Raw genomic sequence first — 18105 nt, 5'->3', positions numbered from 1 at the left:
AACATGTCGTGAGCAGTGAGCTAGGTGTCATCCTAGATGTCCATAGCTCCATGACAAGAACACCTGCAAGAGAGATAAGATAGTAGACACATTGTCATTAACAATTGCTGTCTATGGCCTTTGGAAAGGCATTTGAAGGGGCAAGCAGAAATGACAAGATCAGCTGGCCAAGAATAGAGTCAGGGGACGGAAACACCAACAAATGATACACCTTTGCAGGTCACTGTCTTCATCTGCAGAAAATGCAGCAGAGTCTGCCATCCTAGAAATTGGCTACTGAGTGACACTAAGCAATACTTATTACAATTGACCACCCCAGTGCAAAGCTCATCCTACTAGATAAAAGACTGCCACTAAATCCAGAAATTGGGCTGGTTCTTATATATACTAAGTTGAGCTCTGCATGGGGGATCCTATTGGGACCAAAATAATATAGGCTATCAGTGGATGGGCCCAACTTGGAGACTCCCTGTATTAGAGATACTTTCTGTAGTATACCAGATTGCATGCATTTTGCCAAAACTAACTGCTATTATCACCTGTGGGTGTGGGTGTAACCTGGACCATTAAAAAAAGGAGACAGTTTTTATTAAATTTTACAAATGTTCTGTGTACAAGAATGAACAAAAAGGAAATAAATGCTTTGTTGTGATGAGACTGAGCACTCCACTCGGTAACTGAACACTTCTGGAATGGATTTTCCAGCCTCTTTGACACTGGAGATCTCCCTTGTTGAGTTCAGAGCAAAGTATGAGAGCAAAGCAAATTAAGAAAATTCTCAATGACTGTGGAATACCTTTCAACATCAGCAGCAGGATTTGCAACTGGTTGTATTTGTGTCCTTTTTCTACTCATTTGTGGGATGTGGATGTCATTGACTGGCCAGTATTTATTGCCCATTGCTTGTGGGCCATGTAAAGGTGGTGGTGAGCTGCCTTCTTGAACCACTGCAGTCGACCCCTCTGTGGGTTGACCCACAATGTCATTAGGGAAGGAATTCCAGGATTTTAACCCAGCAACAGTGAAGGAACAGTGACATATTTCCAAGTCAGGATGGTGAGTGGCTTGGTGGTGAACTTGAAGATAGTTGTGTTGTCATGTGTCAGCTGCCCCTGACCTTCTAGGCGGAAGTGGTCATGGATTTGGAAAGTGCTGTCTGAGGATTTTTGTTGAATTTCTGAAGTACATCTTGTAGGTTGTACACAGTGCGGCTACTGAGCATCACTGGTGGATGAAATGGATGGTTGTGGATTTGGTGCCAATCTAGTGTGCTGCTTTGTCCTGAATGGTGTCAAGCTTGTTGAGTGTTGTTGGAGCTGCACCCCTCCAGTCAAGCAGGGAGTATTCCATCCTGACTTTGTGCCTTGCAGATGGTAGGCAAGCTTCGGCGAGTCAGGAAGTGAGTTACTCACTGAGTATTCCTAGCCTCTGACCTGCTCTTGTAGCGACTATGTTTCTGAGGTCAGGCCCGTTGAGTATGCCAACATATATCCAATTGCTGATTTTTGAGATCAGTAAATTTGCAAACTAAAAGGAGATCATAGCAGAATTATAACATGCCTATAACACGACCCAGGAATTGATTTTAGATACGTATGCTTAAATGTTTTCATAGCTCTTCGTTCCTTTCACATTGTACCTTGAGTCCCAACTCTCATCTTTAGTTGTGATCGAGGGGCATTCAAGGTAGTTAATTTGTCAATGCTATTTCATTACTAATCTACAGTGACAATGATTTATCAGCTACAGAAAAGCGATCAAAGGAGATGTTAATGTAGTCAATCAAAAGTTATCAATATAATAATATAATAATAATTTTCAATTATTATAGCACTATAGCATATTACCAAAAAGATGTCTTCTAAATTTCTGATTCATAATGTGTTCAGAAAATGTCATCAATCCTATGCCTGGAAAGGGAAATTCAGACTCCCAAAAACCATTTTTTCTCTTCTTTCAGGTACAGATGAATCCAATTCATACCTGATCTTTTACGGCTTTTAACATAAGGTGTAGACTTAGAGTCCATGTCCAGCAATAAACTAAAGTTACTCCCAAGTATTACTGGAGTTCATTACTAGTGCCAAGTGTTAACTCGTACGTTAATATAGAGAAGGAATTCGATCTCTTCTACTTATATGCTAACTTGCAACATTTAAATTTAGGTTTCAGCAAAGCGCTGCTTGAAGTTTACATCTTTCAAAGAAAAGATCATACCTTGAAGCCAAATGTTCAAGATTGGAATAAATATAGCCCATTTAGACCAAATAGATTATCTTTACAGAAGTTCTTTTCAAGCAACAGATTATTGACACATATCAGTCTCAGAAATTGCAATGGAAAATGAAGTTAATAAATGTCACCTTCCTGGACCTCTCAGTCTCCACCTCAGGCTCCAACACATGCCTCACCTTCCTGGACCTCTCAGTCTCCATCTCAGGTAACCAGCTAGAAACTGATGTCCATTTCAAGCCCACTGACTCCCACAGCTACCTAGAATACACCTCCTCCCATCCACCCTCCTGCAAAAATTCCATCCCCTATTTCCAATTCCTCCACCTCCACCGCATCTGCTCCCACGATGAGGCATTCCACTCCCGCACATCCCAGATGACCACATTCTTCAAGGACCGCAACTTTCCGCCCCCCGCAGTGGTTGAGAACGCCCTTGACCGCATCTCCCGCATTTCTGGCAACACATCCCTCACACCCCGCCCCCGCCACAACCGCCACCAGAGGAACCCCTCGTTCTCACATACCACCCCACCAACCTCCGGATACAACGTATCATCCTCCGACACTTCTGCCATCTACATCCGACCCCACCACCCAAGCTATTTTTCCATCCCCACCCTTGAATGCCTTCCAGAGAGACCACTCTCTCCGTGACTCCCTTGTCTGCTCCACACTCCCCTCCAACCCCACCACACCCAGCATCTTCCCCTGCAACCGCAGGAAGTGCTACACTTGCTCCCACACCTGCTCCCTCACCCCCATCCCAGGCCCCAAGATGACCTTCCATATCAAGCAGATGTTCACCTGCACATCTGCCAATGTGGTATATTGTATCCATTGCACCCGGTGTGGCTTCCTCTACATTGGGGAAGCCAAGCGGAGGCTTGGGGACCACTTTGCAGAACATCTCCGCTCGGTTTGCAACAAACAACTGCATCTCCCAGTCGCGAACCATTTCAACTCCCCCTCCCATTCCTCAGACGACATGTCCATCATGGGCCTCCTGCAGTGCCACAATGATGCCACCCGAAGGTTGCAGGAACAGCAACTCATATTCCGCTTGGGAACCCTGCAGCCCAATGGTATCAATGTGGACTTCACAAGCTTCAAAATCTCCCCTTCCCCCACTGCATCCCAAAACCAGCCCAGTTCTTCCGCTCTCCCCACTGCATCACAAAACCAGCCCAGCTCGTTCCCTCCCGCCGCTGCATCCCAAAACCAGCCCAGCCTGTCTCTGCTTCCCTAACCTGTTCTTCCTCTCACCCATCCCTTCCTCCCAACTCAAGCCGCACCTCCATTTCCTACCTACCACCTCATCCCGCCTCCTTGACCTGTCCATCTTCCCTGGACTGACCAATCCCCTCCCTACCTCCTCACCTATACTCTCCTCTCCACCTATCTTGTTTTCTCTCCATCTTCGGTCCGCCTCCCCCTCTCTCCCTATTTATTCCAGTTCCCTCTCCCCATCCACCTCTCTGATGAAGGGTCTAGGCCCAAAACGTCAGCTTTTGTGCTCCTGAGATGCTGCTGGGCCTGCTGTGTTCATCCAGCTCCACACTTTGTTATCTTAATAAATGACAGTTGTATTTTTTCTCAAGTAGCTCTATTCAAGGTGTGGCTTTCTTAGAGCAAATGCTTGGCATTCCTAGCGGGGGCATCAAAGAACAGATATTGTAATTCCAGAAAATTATGGATCAGGATTTACATAGAATCTGGGGTAAAAATGTGACCTTACTGCACCACTTTTAGAAATATAAAACAGGTATAGCAAAGAAAATTACAGAGACTAGTATTCTGTGTTCTACTGACAGCAAAGAAGCATCCCAGCCAATTTTAGATCGGCAATTTTTCAGTATGTCGGTAGATTGGGCCTGAGGTTTATTTCGTATGTAAGGGAAGAACTTAGTGCCTGCTTTGCAGGCCTCTTGCCGGAATTAGACAGGAATGATTGGAGTAGAAGTTACAATTGTTCCATGTAGGATTCTTCAGTGGCTGCCAACAAAAGGTCAATAACAATTCCCAACTTTCTGAGTTTGATATCTGTTAATAATCTGATGCTTGGAAAGAACTTCGGTAAACTCTAATCTATTTGTTCTAAACGGTCTATATTTATTCCAGCCTTGAACATTTGGTGGGGAGGCATTGGCCTAGTGGTATTATAGCTGGGCTGTTAATCCAGAGACCCAGGTAATGTTCTGGTAATGTTTGAATCCTGCCACTGCAGATGGTCGAATTTGAATTCAATGAAAGTATCTAAATTTAAGAATTGAATGATGACCATGAACTCATCGTCGATTGTTGGAAAAACCCATTTAGTAGGGAAGGAAACTGCATTCTTACCTGGTCTGGCCTACATGTGACTCCAGACCGACAGAAATGTGGTTGACTCTAAACAGCCCTCGTCCTGTAAATAAATAAAGAAAAACTCAACACATGCACCTCAAAATCAATTGTGCTCACATATACATTTAAAAAATTTTTCTAACATCTTTAGTGTAACAAAACAACAAAAGGCATTTATTTCATAGGAACACTCAAATACAAAGAATGGGACTGAGGAGGCATTTGGTCAGATGATCAAAAGCTGGCAGGAGACACATGACAGAAGCTAGCAGCAAACTCAGACTAAAGGTGACTGTATCAGGACTTTGGGCCTTTCATGTGATCTAATGGTTAAGCATTTGAAGATGAACAACTAACAATTTGTACCCTAGGCATGCTATTGAAATTTTAGGGAGTGGCATAATGGATTGAATGATAGAATTGAAGGAGAAGGACCAGGTTCTGAAATTTGAAGAGTTTTGCTTCAATTGTAAGACTTGAAATTAGTGTATTTTCAGGGTCTACTGTTCATAAGCCCGAGTGGTTGGGTCAGCAGAGGTAGAAGTTGAATTAGGATAGCTTGGATGAAGCACTAACAGTTCATTTGATGCCAAACCATGGGAGGCAGAATTTATCAAGTGCTGAGCATCTCAGGATTAGATTACAATTCAAAATCACAAAAGTAAGATGATGTGATATCAAGTTTTGAGAAGATTTGTAGCTCAGGTTGAGGTTCTGGATGTGAGTTTGCTCACTGAGCTGGAAGGTTAGTTTTCAGACGTTTCGTCACCATTCTAGGTAACATCATCAGTGAGCCTCCGACGAAGTGCTGGTGTTATGTCCCGCTTTCTATTTATCTGGTTAGGTGTCCTTGGGTTGGTGATGTCATTTCCTGCGTTGGTGATGTCATTTCCAGTTCTTTTCCTCAGGGGATGGTAGATTGGCTTCAAATCAATGTGTTTGCTGATTAAGTTCCAGTTGGAATGCCATGCTTCTAGGAATTCTTGTGCATGTCTCTGTTTGGCTTGTCCTAGGATGGATGTGTTGTCCCAATCAAAGTGGTGTCCTTCCTCATCTGTATGTAAGGATACTAGTGATAGTGGATCATGTTGTTTTGTGGCTAGTTGATGTTCATGTATCCTGGTGGCTAGCTTTCTGCCTGTTTGTCCAATGTAGTGTTTGTCACAGTTCTTGCAAGGTATTTTGTAGATGACGTTCGTTTTGTTTGTTGTCTGAATAGGGTCTTTTAAGTTCATTAGCTGATGTTTTAGAGTGTTGTTGGGTTTGTGGGCTACCCTGATGCCAAGAGGTCCGAGTAGTCTGGCAGTCATTTCGGAAATGTCTTTGATGTAGGGCAGAGTGGTTATGGTTTCTGAGCACGTTTTGTCTGTTTGTTTGGGCTTATTGCTGAGGAATCGGCGGACTGTGTTCATAGCGTATCCAAGACTGCCGGACTACTCGGACCTCTTGGCATCAGGGTAGCCCACAAACCCACCAACACACTAAAACAGCAGCTAATGAACTTAAAAGACCCTATACAGACAACAAACAAAACGAATGTCATCTAAAAAATACCTTGCAAGAACTGTGACAAACACTACATTGGACAAACTGGCAGAAAGCTAGCCACCAGGATACATGAACATCAACTAGCCACAAAAAGACATGACCCACTATCACTCGTATCCTTACATACAGATGAGGAAGGACACCGCTGTGATTGGGACAACACATCCATCCTAGGACAAGCCAAACAGAGACACTCACGAGAATTCCTAGAAGCATGGCATTCCAACCGGAACTCCATCAACAAACACATTGATTTGGAGCCCATTTACCATCCCCTGAGAAAAAGAACCGGAAATGACATCACCAACACAGGAAATGACATCACCAACTCAAGGAAACAGAACCAGATAAATAGAAAGCGGGACATAACACCATCGCTTCGTCGGAGGCTCACTGATGATGTTACCTAGAATGGTGACGAAACGTCTGAAAACTAACCTTCCAGCTCAGCGAGCAAACTCACATCCAGAATGATGTGATATGTTCATCATGCAGCGAGCGATTCCAGGTATTAACACCAATACAAATTGCTGTTACTGTGTACAATCGGGGGTTCAAACTAGGGCCAATTGGATTGTAACATGACCTGTTCTTTTTCAAATGGCAAAATTTGACGGCGGTGGAAAGTTTTCCATAAATGCATCACAGAAACAAGAAAACATCAAAGATGGGTTTGCACTATGGCAAGATGAAGTAATCTGGTGCAGAATACAAAAATGACGGACTGAACAGGGAACTAGAACCCACCTGATACCACTTTGCTCGTGACACTGCTAAAAATCATGAGATATAACAACAGTGAACATTTAGGCTGGTGTTCTTTAAGAAAGGAAGTGGAATACAGATTTATCAGGGACAAATTATACGATATTAATTGCATTTTTAAAGGAAATCACTGACAGTTGCGAACGAAATGTGAGCAGTGTCAATCGTTCCCAGTCTCCTAAAACGGAGTAGGGTCTCTTTGCACAACTTAAACTTGGTCAGATTTCACCAATTCGCTTGTCCAAACTCCTGAAACCAGCAGCCGATTCGTGCTACAGAAATACTTCAGGCCTCAAAACCTAAACAAAAACGACCAAAACAAGCCGGAGCTGTTCAACGTTGCATGATTCTCAAATAACGGTGAATCATTTGTCACTTTCAGGCCACAAAATTCCGAAGAACTGACTTGGAAATTTACAAACTGGCCCAGTTTAATGATTTCCTACGGCGCTCATTGCCCGGAATTATTACTAAGAAACATCGGATAATCGCCTGGAATAGAGTTTAAATGTCATTATTTCTTATAGATATATAGCTTATTAAATATATAAACACATTGGTTACATTTGTGGTGTAGATGCATCTCTACCTTCGATTAAAACACTTCACCTTGCCTGATAGTTCTTGGGTTTCATTGTTCCTACATAAACGGGCCGTCTTTTTCAGGTTAAATAGTTATCCGGTGGGCAACATTGGCTGCCCTTACCCGTGAAATGGGCCCTTCCTAAAGCACTGACTTCCATTTCACAGTGGGCTGAATTTAAAACGGCAGGGATTGAACAGACTTGATCAGATCGGGAAAAGTGAAAATCCCAGTTCAGGAATAAAAACAGCCCCATGTCACTTCCATCCCTGCAGGTTCGGAGCGCCGGGCCAAGCACGAATCTGATGACGAGCTATTAATCTCCACAGTCAGGGAACTTCTTTTCGTTTACAGAATCAATCACTTCTACCATAAATCTTGTCCGCGGGCAGTCATCTCCATCTCCACCTGCACAAACAAGTCCAAGAACAGAGAAAACCAGGCTTCATAAATCTCGCACCGCCGCCTTTCTACGTCCTTAATTTACTGCCCCGTCGTTTTACATTCCATAAAACAGAGTTTGCGGTTATATTCCCACAGCGCTCAGCTGCAGCGTGTCACAGGGAGCAACCCAGGCAGCAGCAAGGTGTGTGAGGACAGTCCAAATTCAGTCGACAATGCCAGGCAGGAAGGGAAGTATGTGGAAATCAGGAAACAACTAGCGTGAAATGTGAAGCCTGTGTTTCCCGCAGCTCGCGGCGTGTTCCCAGCTTTCTGGTGGTGTATTCTTGTCAACCAGCAGAAACATTGATGCGAAGACACGGCACAAGGTGAATTAATCCCTGCCATGCTTCAGCAGGCAGTTAGGTTTTCCTCGGAAATTCAACAGCGATATCGCAGCTAAAGCTTAAGCATAGCGAGAAAGCAAAAAGGCATCTTCGGACCAGTTCACTCGAAAGCATTGTCTGGTTGTTGTTTTGTGAGGCTGGCTACATCAGAGAGGGTTTCCTGTAAAGATCGGTTGAACATTCTTGATCGGTCATCATGTTGCATTTTTAGCACATGAAACAAAGTGTTATGAGGCCGCACTGTGTGAACAAGCACACACACACACACACACTCTCTCTCTCTCTCTCCTGAATTTGTTCTGGCTCTTGTCCTAAAAGATCCCGAACTATCAAATAACAAATACATAAAGACAAGCCTCCTCAATACAGGTTCGGAGGAAGGGTCACCGGACCTGAAACGTTAACTCTTTTCTTTTTCTTCACAGATGCTGCCAGACCTGCTGAGCTTTTCCAGCAGCTTTGTTTTCGTTCCTGCTCAATACACCATGGGGCACATCATGTTATCCCAGGCCTGTCCGCGAACTTTATCCAAAGCGGAGCTGTTTTGAAACATCATCTTTAATTGAACTTTTTTTTCTCTAAAAGCATGTCGGATCCCACCTGCTATAACTGCAAATGGATTTGCACTCATATAGAGCCTGCTGTGCTCTCATGCCATCCCCGAGCAGTAAGGTCTTTTCCAATTGCGCGTCGAAAGGAAGTGCGGTGCACAGTGAGATTCCACAAGCAGCACCGAGATAAATAAAACTGCTAGGCTTACTTTATAGAAACTGACAGTTGTTTTGAAAACGCACTTCTATCTCGATCTGTCAGGGCCTTGCTTTCTTGAAAAATAAAATGCTTGCTGCCGAGTAAAGAAAGTGCATGAATACATGTGGATGCAGTCGAGCCCGCTCAGCTCGGGCCCCCGGTCACCGAGCCCCGGCTCACAGCCCTGACTTTTCTATCACTTGGAAGGGGCTGGAAATGGCACTCTCATCGCAGCATGTCACCTACATTACCAACTCGAGCATCTCCCTGGACAGCCGAATTACCACAGTATCAGTTCATCAGTACTTTAAAAGAAAATTTGCAGGAAACAAGAACATAAAATATGCGAGAATTCGCTGCAGTTAAATATAGGAGTTACACTATTGCTTTTTTTACATACATTTCAATTTTTTTTGAAACTTGACAATAACTCAGGGCGTGTGAATGTCACGATATATAAAGGTGGTTGAGGGTTGGTGTTCCAGGCTAGCCAGAGTGAGAGCTGAATGTCTTTAATCCTTCTTCGTGGACTTGGCGCGGGTCTAGCGCTTGTCAACATCGACTTGTCCCTCCTTTCAAGCTGCGAGATCCCGCCTCCAAGCGAGTCGAGATAAATTCCGGGTGTCGCATCCAGTTCGCGGGGTCTTCAATCAAACAGAGTCGTGGGGAATCCACTGCAACTGAAAAGCTGCAGGCTGCTAACCGTCTCGGTCTCTTTTCTATCTCTAAACACCAGCTTTGCAGGAGATCCTGGCGCTACCATGTCCACTGGGTCCGTTAGCGATGCAGAAGACCTTCAGGAAATGGAAGTGCTGGGAGCAGAGGGCGAATGCGACGGGCTAAAGAGGAAATCGAACAAGGATTTCTGCACCTCCAACGACAGCAACGAAGACAGCTCCAACTATGAGCACGAGTCCCCAAAGAAAGGCAGGGGGGCTTCGGGAAAGGGCCGCAAGACGGCCTCCAAGAAATCCTCTCTGAATGGGGTGACCCAGGAAGGGAAACAGATCCAGCGTAATGCTGCAAATGCCAGGGAGAGGGCCAGGATGAGGGTGCTCAGTAAAGCCTTCTCCAGACTCAAAACCACCTTACCCTGGGTGCCACCAGACACTAAACTCTCCAAACTCGACACCCTCCGGCTGGCATCCAGCTACATCGCCCACCTGAGACAGATACTAGCCAACGACAAGTATGAGAATGGCTACATTCACCCAGTAAACCTGGTAGGACCCCACCTTCTCGAAAAAAAATAGGTTTGCTCTTGCGCGCGTGTGTGTGCCCGGGTAGTGTAGTTCTAGTGTGTGTGTGTGTGTGCATATAAATATATATATATATAATACATATGCATTCGGAAACATGGTATGGCTGTTTCTGTGCATTCCCATGTGAGTCTACATTGACTCATATAAGTAAAAGTATATGCATGTGAGTAAATGAAGAAGTTTGCATCTGTTCGTGTGTGCATCTGTGTGGTTGTGGATGCGGGTCTCCGTGATTATATTTGCGTGTGCCCGTATGAGAAAGGAGAGAGACGATGCGAATCTATCTGCATCATTGTACAGAGCGGGATATTCACAGATCAGTTGTGTATTCAGACTCCTCGGCAGTTTTGTATTAATGAAAGCGGCCAGACAGCAAACTGATAAACAGACCAGGGCTTCTCCTTGACATGTCGGAGACAGCGAACACGCTGCTTTTCGGACCCGAAAAGCGCAATTCCATTTAAAAGCACGGAGATTATTGCAGCTCTTTGTGGTCAGAAACTAGAATTGATCTGAGCACAATTGCCGGAAGTGAGAGATTTAGTGTGCTCCGTAGAGGTAGAAGAGAAGCTGATTAGCAAATTGCAGAGGATGATCGTGGTAATTTAGCCAATGAGCCTTTAAACACCCACATGAAACGTAAAACTGTGCTCCCAAAGTGAAAACGCGCGTAAATTTGGGTTAAATTGAAAAACAGCGATAGAAAATTAATGTGTAGATTTATTGGAGAAATACTGCACGTAAATTCCAAATAAGTGCAAACAATTTTGGCATAAAATATATAGTGAGCCAATCTGATTCACAATATAACCGGAGAGATGTAGACAGTACACAAATTTCACCCAATAAAAAAACTGCATTAAATTTTCAACAGCTGGTTACACAACACCTCAACTCAACAATAACTAATGTAGCGAGTTGATGTAACATTTTAAAGGTTGGGAATATGTTTTAAATATTTTAATATCCCGTTAGCATGGGACTGAATCGCTTGGTTATCTCGCGTCCCATTTAAACGATAATCTCAATTCGTGTTTTCTGTCTCCTCCGCACAGTGGAACCAACCTCTGCAGGTTTACTGCTGATTTGAAATAAAACCAAGAGGAAATTGGTGAAATGCATTGTGTGCAGATGTGGCGAAATAGTGGGGCATTTACAATATCTGTTTGATATTTAGCAGTGATTATTATCTTCTCCACTGGAATCATTTTGGGAAATCAGATTAGCTCATTGCAATGGCGAACAAATTGATTTCTTTGGAGGTTGTTCCAGAAAGTGGGAAAGGTGATTAATGGAAAATGCTGATTTGCAGTTTCTCGTTGAAAGAGCAAATTTCAACCCATCTTTCATACTGAAATCTCATGAAAAATCATTTGAGCACACTCTCGTTAATTGAAACAAGGGAGGGTGAGAAGTTCATAACACCGAGGAAGTTAGTAAATCTCTATGAAGGACAAAACGTACGAAAATAGTGTTTTCCCACCAAATCTTGTCCCTGTCCATTTAAGGAAAATATGAACAATGTAGCAATTTTTTTATTGCTGACCTCTTAGGTAATTTACTTTCAACTTTAAGCATTACAACTGTAATGGTTCGTAACCAACATAATTTTATTCTAAAACAGCAGTTATTCCTTTGCAGCGTTTAAATCGATACATTTTAAACGAATATTTCACCAGCAATAGCTTAGTGAATTTTGTGGATCAATCATTTGTTTCATTACTCAATAGTTAAGAACACGACGGAGGGTTGAAATTGTGATTACACCCTGACTCCTGTTCTCAAAATACGAGATCAGACTAGTTTCAATAATGAACTATATCAACTAAACCGGTTCTTTCGAATTTTGAACTGCGCGAGTACAGCAACCCGTCAGCACCTTTCAATCTAAACTCCAACTGTTTTGATACCTGGAGTGAATTTGTTGTCTGCTAAATTACTTGTAATGTGCTACTCTCGAGAAACCAATTGAAATTTGTAGCAATTTAAACTAAATAGAAGTTGTCATGAAAGCAACCAAATTTGAAGCTACGAAGTTCCGTTGTCCTAAGCTATGGCAGTGTTTTGGGGTGCCCGCTTGTCCACACTTGTATTATTGCTGTCTTCGTCTATCATGTTGGTGCGACACATAATCACAATTCGCGTTCTCTTCTTGTTTTCGTTCCCGTTACTCTATTTTTTCTTCGAACGCTCACACTAAATAAAATTGGCTTTCATTTGTAAAGATTCCTCATCGATGTTCTGAGAATAATACATAAACTTTGGACACTTTGGGTTTAGATTTAGGTGGAGGTATTTTATCTCTAGTTGCAAGCTACGTCGTTTCTTGCTTCATTTTATGTAGAACGCCAGCACTCTCTAGATCAAGGGGGATGTAAAACAAAAAGAAACGAAACGGCACCAGCTAAGGCATCTCTAATTTCTTGTTTTGATGAGCAAATGCCACCAAACATTTCTTTCCTTTCTGTTGCAGACGTGGCCCTTCATGGTGGCCGGGAAACCAGAGAACGAGCTAAAAGAGGTCGTGAACACGGCTCGTTTGTGTGGGACTACGGCGTCGTGACAAAAAGAAAAATCCCGCTCAAACGAAGCCGGAGGATTAACCGAGAAGCCGATAAATGGACAAACGATGAGCTAAAAGCCGCCGGGGCCCTATAATCATCTCAGCCTGGGCTATATCACAGGAGAATGTTCTTACACTCCTATCATGTCGATATTGTTCCAGTACTTTGCTGGTCAAAGTGCTAAAAGGGGTTATACACCTTCATTTGTAATAGTGACAGACTTTAATGTTGTGCAAGATAATGTAGGTATGGTGAATTGCAGCAATGGCTTTGATAGTCAATTGCTGTGTAAGGAAGCATCATATAAAAGATATATATTTTCTTTAACCACAGGTCTTTTCAAACCATGTAAATAAAAGTTTGCTTTATATTTAAAAGTCTGTAGCCGTGTGGGTACATCTTACATTCTTTCTCACCTTAGGCCAGTCATATTTGTATATCTACCCGCATGTTTGTGCTGATTGATTGTCGAGTACAGGCTGTTTGTAACAGATCCCAACCTCCCCAATAGGCGCAACCAAGTGACACCAGTAATGATTTGTTTACTTCCCCCACTAAAAGGATAAGCAGGAGATATCTCTTGTTATTGAGTCAGGACTCAAAGAAAACAAACATCTGCACCAGCTTTGCATCCTTGGAGCTCGGGCACGGCCGCTGACCCTGCGGGAAAAAATGAAGTTTTGATCTTAAAAACCAGCAATAAAAACCTTCTAAACATGATGTCGCCTTGTTAACAAAGAGGCGGGGCAGCTGTAGGCTTTAAGTTCAAGGTGATACTAACGGTGGCGCGGTTAGGTTTTACAAAGTCTGTTCTGCCAAGTTGCAGGGAGGTCCTACAGGTTTCTAGACGAGGTGACATTTTAAGGGATTTCAGATTCTAACAGAAACAGGTACCAACCAGAAACAGAATCGCTTCATTAGATTTCCCCCGTCCTGTTACTAACTAAGCCACATGTGTCTCCTAAGGCCATTGGCAGCTGGGTTGTAGCTGACCCCAAGCAGGTTGGCAGAGGTCAGCGCCTTTGGCTGGCTGGGCGGAGTACCGAGTCCAGATTACTAATGTTGTGCATTGTAGTGCAGACATTAGGGCGTTGGACAATCCTCAAACCCCACAAACCCCTCCACCCACCCCCACATCTCATTCGCACGCGATGGTTATATGGACGGAGGTATGAGCGATGACATGTATCCATTGTGCGTGGAATTTCACAGCAGTGAGTCACCGACTAGATTAGCTTTCATTGTATCGTTCATTCGTTAAAATTGAAAGAACTAAAATATGATTTTAAGCGGAAACACCAGGCCATTTTGGTCGTGGCGTTGTATCGCGCTCCAGGTGTGGCTGCCTGGAGAGGTTATCACTGAAATTGCCTGCCAACATTCATTGAAGATGCCGCAAGGCTTTGCGGTGTCTATAGCGCTTTCGCTATAGCCGTCACCCAACAGTTGATGGTGAGGTCAAGCGCTACTTAAGCGGATATCACCATTTAAATTCACCATTTCACCATCGGAACTGGAGCTATGAAGATAAGATTTGAAACACATCTGGAGGCTTTCTGAGACACTTTCTCACGGGCTTAGCGGACACCCCAATTCTGGAAATTATTTGAGTACTTCCGAATAATGAGTTCCGTGCTCCTCAACTTTTATAGGAGCCGGCAGGAGAGAGAGAAAGAAGAACGAACCGAACAGCGCCGACTGCTGCAGCAGAGGATGTTGAGGTGAACTGAGGTCCATTTGGATCTCTTCCATAAGGCTTCCAGTTTTACAGCCAATAATCTCTTCTTTGGGGGCAGTCAAAAACCTGTCGCTGTGTGCCAGCAAGAAGCATTGTACAACTTCAGTGGAAGTAGGTGTAAAATTCCCGCATATACAGCTCCATGAAAAATGTGTCTGTTTGGCATATTAACGCTGCAACTACAACATGGTCGAACCTTATTAATCATCATTTAGTCTGAAATTGTGATTTAATATCTGGCATTTCAAACAGGCATTTCTTATTAATATGGCACCCATTTAATAACTGTTGATTTAAAGTACTTGGGTTTTGATTTTATACTTTTTTATTTTGAAAGCAAAATGGTAAAGCAATCTCTTCACTTTTGGTTTCAGAAAGGCAGTAACAAGCAGGTATTTAACCTTTAAACTGTTGATTATACCAAGCCTGTCCTTGGTATTTTTTTCAATTTGAAGAAGGGTCTAGGCCTGAAATGTCAGCTTTCCTGCTCCTCCGATGCTGCTTGGCCTGCTGTGTTCATCAAGCTCTACACCTTGTTATCTATAATTCATATATTGGGGGAGATTTTTCAATTTTATTAGCCACTTTTTGGTTTGTTCTAAAATATTCATTAATTTCAGTTTTAAAATCTGATTTATTTATACGATAGTGTTACTTTATTTCAAGCTTAACATCTCGATACATTTCTTCCCCAGTGCCTAGAGCAGCCTATACTCCATTATTAAATGGGGCTGCACACCTCTTAAATTTGTTTCTGGTTGGTTTCAACCCATTAACTAAGATTGGTTTTCCACTCAGCTGCAAGACTAAACATGACTGTTAACTCTATTATCTCAATGGCATTTGTAGATCAAAATTAAACAATTTTGTTGGTTTCTTGTTTTAAGTACAAAGTTGCAAATAGAATAACCAGTCAGCAGTCTAGCAGAGGCGTACACCAAAATAATCTGCCACACCACTGACATTCCCATAGCATGTTTTTATTTGAACTATTCCTGAAGTTAATATAGATCTTTCGTTCTCACAATTTGGTCTTCTCCCAAGTCTCATCCATGTTTGTAAGAACTGAAGAATGTTTGAAACAGCCTTGACCTGTCATATTGCACATACCACATTCCTGTCATTTCAATTATCCCAACCATACAATCTGTTTCTAGAGCACATAAAACAACACTGTTCACTGTATCTCAGTACATGAGACAAAAATAAATCAAATCAAATCAAATGAAACTACCTCTCAATCTGGAAAGGAATGTGTTGGTGCTTGGTGTGGGCGTGTGACTTTTTAAAAACAAAGGTAGCAAATGAGCTGATTTTAATCATTTAGGAGGTTGTACTACACCTGTTTCTCACAGGGATGTTTCGATTAAAACTGAAGGATTAAGAAGTACTGTATGCTTCTATGTCCATAAAGCCAGTTACACTGTTCCGAGTCAACAACTTATCCGATTCTTTTTAAACATGTGCAACAGTAACAGTTTTGTTTTCTGTGAGCCTGTTTTGTACATCTATTTCAGTGCTCCTTTCAAGCTTGTTAATGTTGTGCTCGTTCAGTTCCACAAATCACCTAATCACAACTCCATTATTTATTGCTTTTAACATTTTAACGACTTATTTCATGCGCCCTTTTCATCTTCTTCCTTACATAGAAAAATCAAATGCACTCTGTAACACAAAATATAGTTATATTGATACTTCTGTTTTGCTGCAAATCACCTGCTACTTTGCAGCAATGCCAGAGAGACTTTAAGATCCAAGGACCTACAGTGTGCAACCCATACGTCCTCATACACATTGTGAATTCAATATCTGTGCAGCTTAGCTCCAATGGTGTACCCAGTTGCATTTTAAAAATGCGTGGCGATACATTCAATCTCCAGGACACTTTGTAAACTTTGACAGAATCTTCTGTAATAATTAGTTTGTTAAAAAAAAGACATTTCCACAAATGCTCCAATGATATTATAAACATATTTAAGTGGAAAGATTATGGTTGGCAGCCAAGCAAATTCATTAAGACGTGGTATCACAAATCAAAGTGTGAACCTACTGATCTCAGATACGCCAGAGTCTCTCGTATTTTTTGAGTTTTCAGTACTAGAATCATTCTTATCAATTATAACCATTTATGTTTGCAAAACGGTTGCCTCATTTTTCTACATACAACAGTCATTGCATGCCAATATGATTAATTGGATATGAAGTACTTTGAGATGTTTGTCAATAGCTTAATAAAGAGTATTATGTGAATGCAAGTCTTTTTTAATCTCTATAATTGTCACATTTTGTCTTTGTTGAAATGAAGATTGATACAATCATTCCCATCAAAATGTCTTTTAAAATATTTAGATTTCCTCAGATGATGAAACTTCTGATGTGACCTGGAGTAAATTGGCATCATAAGAAATAAGTAGAATTGAGATTCATTGTACCATTATCACTTTTGGAAAAGGCTTACAAGGTCTTTCCTCCAGACCTGTCCAATGCAACAAAATTTAACATGCCCTTGAAAACTTTGGTATGATATTTTTCAGTTAGATAGTTAAAAATTGATTAGTATTTGAAACATTTTCTGTAAAAAATTGAGATTTAGTATATTTATTATAAGCAGTTTTGCATTCTGTATTATAACAAACTGGTAAGAAGTCTCTCTTATTTATGTAAATACAAAAATGTAAAGTTAAAACAAGGCATGTGTCCCATTTTCATTATTATTTACTCACAAAAACTTAACAACAGCTCGATCTATGTGAAACAATCGTAACATCGATCTGACTTTGAAAGTGCAATTTAGAGCTGTGGTTTCTTAAAGTTTACTTTTTGAAGGCTGGCTGTCTCAACACTGCTAATATGGCAATGATAACTCAGTGTGACATTCAACCTGCCTGATCCTTCACAAGTGTCTAATAGTTTGGGGTTATGGCCTGGTCTGTTTATAAAACCTCTTTAACTGTTTAGGCCTCAAGCAAGTAACATCCATTTAACAGAATATTCATTTTCTGTTCTTTTTTCTAATTTACCTTTTAGATCTGAGTGAGGTTATTTTCCCCCCATTTCCTATTAATTTATGAATCTGCTTTGCTCGCTTGACTTGGATTTGTTGAAATCAGCAAGGTAGTTTTTGATCAGGGCCCAGATTACACTCATAGGCCCCGACTATCATTTGGCAAAATGCATCAACAGCTTCCCATGCTAGCATTGCTCTTCAAACATCTTGCTCTGCTTCTGCTCAGTATCTCACTACTTGACATGTCTACAGATTGGGATTTAAGTGTAAAAGGAATTTAAATCTTAAATTAATTCACTAATTCACAGCACTATACTCCCTTATGATGGTTTATATTTTCAGTGGATGGAGAGCAGGGAAATTGCACACTAACTGACGATGTTTTATTTTCCCTTTTATTATTGATGTATACTTTGTGCGCCAATTATGTTTGTCATATGGTTGTAATGAGCAAAATTTGATTTTAATTATTTAGTATGAAATTATCAAATTATTTTATCAATAATCTGTCTTTCTAAAAAT

At 41.8% G+C, this 18105-nt stretch overlaps 1 protein-coding gene and 1 long non-coding RNA gene across 2 annotated transcripts; one reads left to right on the top strand and one right to left on the bottom strand.

Moving 5' to 3' along the window:
- Nucleotides 1–468: 468 nt before the first annotated feature.
- LOC132209541 (uncharacterized) lies at nucleotides 469–9545 on the bottom strand. The gene is made up of 3 exons (XR_009445677.1): nucleotides 9413–9545; nucleotides 4576–4639; nucleotides 469–1527 (listed from the first exon to the last, which is right to left on the bottom strand). It is a non-coding gene; the product is annotated as an uncharacterized LOC132209541 (long non-coding RNA).
- Nucleotides 9546–9612: 67 nt separating this feature from the next.
- On the top strand, nucleotides 9613–17077 carry tcf21 (transcription factor 21). The gene is made up of 2 exons (XM_048530379.2): nucleotides 9613–10235; nucleotides 12748–17077. Exons 1-2 carry the CDS (start codon nucleotides 9774–9776, stop codon nucleotides 12835–12837), a joined length of 552 nt encoding a protein of 183 aa, XP_048386336.1. The 5' UTR covers nucleotides 9613–9773; the 3' UTR covers nucleotides 12838–17077.
- Nucleotides 17078–18105: the final 1028 nt, after the last annotated feature.

This window comes from Stegostoma tigrinum, chromosome 4, assembly GCF_030684315.1.
Source record: "Stegostoma tigrinum isolate sSteTig4 chromosome 4, sSteTig4.hap1, whole genome shotgun sequence".
NCBI lineage: Eukaryota > Metazoa > Chordata > Chondrichthyes > Orectolobiformes > Stegostomatidae > Stegostoma > Stegostoma tigrinum.
This window is presented reverse-complemented; position numbering and strand designations above follow the sequence as displayed.